This window comes from Guillardia theta, assembly GCF_000315625.1.
Source record: "Guillardia theta CCMP2712 unplaced genomic scaffold GUITHscaffold_143, whole genome shotgun sequence".
Taxonomy (NCBI): Eukaryota; class Cryptophyceae; order Pyrenomonadales; family Geminigeraceae; genus Guillardia; species Guillardia theta.
The window spans coordinates 91,467-93,131 of record NW_005434531.1 but is presented as its reverse complement, the minus strand read 5'-3'; the positions used below and the strand labels follow the sequence as shown (position 1 = coordinate 93,131).

Genomic DNA, 1,665 nt, shown 5'->3' with positions numbered 1-1,665 from the left:
CCTCCTCCTCCTCCTCCTCCTCCTCCTCCTCCTCCTCCTCCTCCTCCTCCTCTTTCTGCCTTGTGCATGTTCTCTTGCGCCATAACTATGCCATGGCCTGCCGTTTTTTCTACTCACTGTAGCCATGCATCCTGATTCTGCGATACTTTCCTGAGACCTCCTTCACTTTCTCTCTCTCCCTTTTCCTCCCGCCCCCTCCTTTCTTCCTCTCCTCCTCTCCTCCTCATATGACGGGATGCCATTGTCTCGTGGCAACAACGTTAATGGGGTTGGTCCTGGCGACTGCCACGAAAACATGGCGGGCGAAGCCATTTGTGGAGAACGTGAGAGCGAGGTCGTCTCGATGCCGGCGAAGTGAGCATGCGCATGCAGGGAGTCATCGTGTTCGCACAGAAGATCAGAGAAGAGCCTCAACAAGTCCTGCACTACCTCCATGGCTCGAGCGCTTGCTCTATGCAGGTTAAAGAGGAGGGGGGTTGGTGGAGGGAGGCAGGGGGGAAGGCAGGCAGCCAGGCATGGGAGGGGAGAGGAGGAAGGGGAGGGAGGAGGTAACATGGGCGCAGGGAGACTTCGAAGGAGCCGCATGGTTTCTCATGTCGATTTTACTTCCTCTCCTTCTGTTGTGCAATCTTATCATGTCTGCAGACAAGGACTGAAGACATTGAAGGAGGACAGCGTTTCTTCCGACCTCCTCTTCTCCCTTGGGGTCCTCCTCCTCCGTATCGGGAACTTCTCGCAGGGACAGGAGATCTTTGATCGCGGGCTGTACAAGTTGATAGGATCATCGTATGACTGCTCGGATGCTGCTCGAATCCTTGAAATGATGGCACTTGTAAGCTCGATTGCGAACATGTCACATTTGTTGTGTTGTGGACATGTCACATGTGTTGTGGACATTTGTTGTTTGCTCTGTTGTCTGTCTTTGTGAAGCGGGGACTTCGTTCTGTTCTGTTGAAGGCTCGGCGTGTGCAGATGCTGGAAGAAGAAGGAGAGTTCGAACAAGCGTCAAGGTGTTATGCTGCTGCTCACCGATGCATCTGGAGAGCAAACCAGAAGTGATACGCCTGAAGTCCTTGACCCGCCTTGATCACCCGCCCACGTTGCAGACCCTTTCGCCTCCATCGTATCTCATTCTTGATCCGAATGAATCGATTGGAAGAAGCTGAGAATCTTTTCTCCCTGATAGTTCACCGTCAACCAGGTCTCATGTGCTTGTTCTTGCTCGAGTTTCCAACACGTCGCAAAGGTTCGCAACTCCACCTGCAAAATCCTGTCAGGCAGAAGACGTGGAAGTTCGGAGACGATTACGGCTGCGCAGATTGTCTGCATGCTTACATGAAGGTGAGGGAGAGGAGGAAGGGAGAGGATGAGGGGGAGATGGAATGGATGACAGGTTTGGAACAAGAGTTTGGAAGGAGTGATGTCGAATTCGACAGTCTTTCATACAAGAGAACAGAAAACGTACAAGAAGAGCCGGGAGGACTTGCTCGAACGCATCAGGAGCTTGCAGAATCCGAGAGAGTGATATCAGGAGTTCAACATGTGATCGGAGAGAGTGACTTGGGTTTGCAGCTGTCAAGCAGCCAGGATGATTGTGATGCGGATGGAGCATGATGAAATGGGTTTTGCTGCATCCTTTCACATGGTACAGGAGGGGGGGGGAAG

The 1,665-nt window shown here is 52.5% G+C and overlaps 1 protein-coding gene across 1 annotated transcript in view; it reads left to right on the top strand.

Annotated features, from left to right (window-relative positions):
• Nucleotides 1-295: 295 nt before the first annotated feature.
• Nucleotides 296-1,665, top strand: part of GUITHDRAFT_147154 (hypothetical protein) — a gene marked incomplete at both ends in the record, with an annotated part of 3,563 nt that continues 2,193 nt past the window's right edge. The window contains 8 exons of the mRNA XM_005821467.1: nt 296-354; nt 394-459; nt 646-832; nt 958-1,010; nt 1,202-1,246; nt 1,278-1,341; nt 1,394-1,461; nt 1,573-1,645. Of these exons, the coding sequence (XP_005821524.1) occupies nt 296-354; nt 394-459; nt 646-832; nt 958-1,010; nt 1,202-1,246; nt 1,278-1,341; nt 1,394-1,461; nt 1,573-1,645 (615 nt within the window). The remainder of the gene's footprint in view (nt 355-393; nt 460-645; nt 833-957; nt 1,011-1,201; nt 1,247-1,277; nt 1,342-1,393; nt 1,462-1,572; nt 1,646-1,665) is intronic.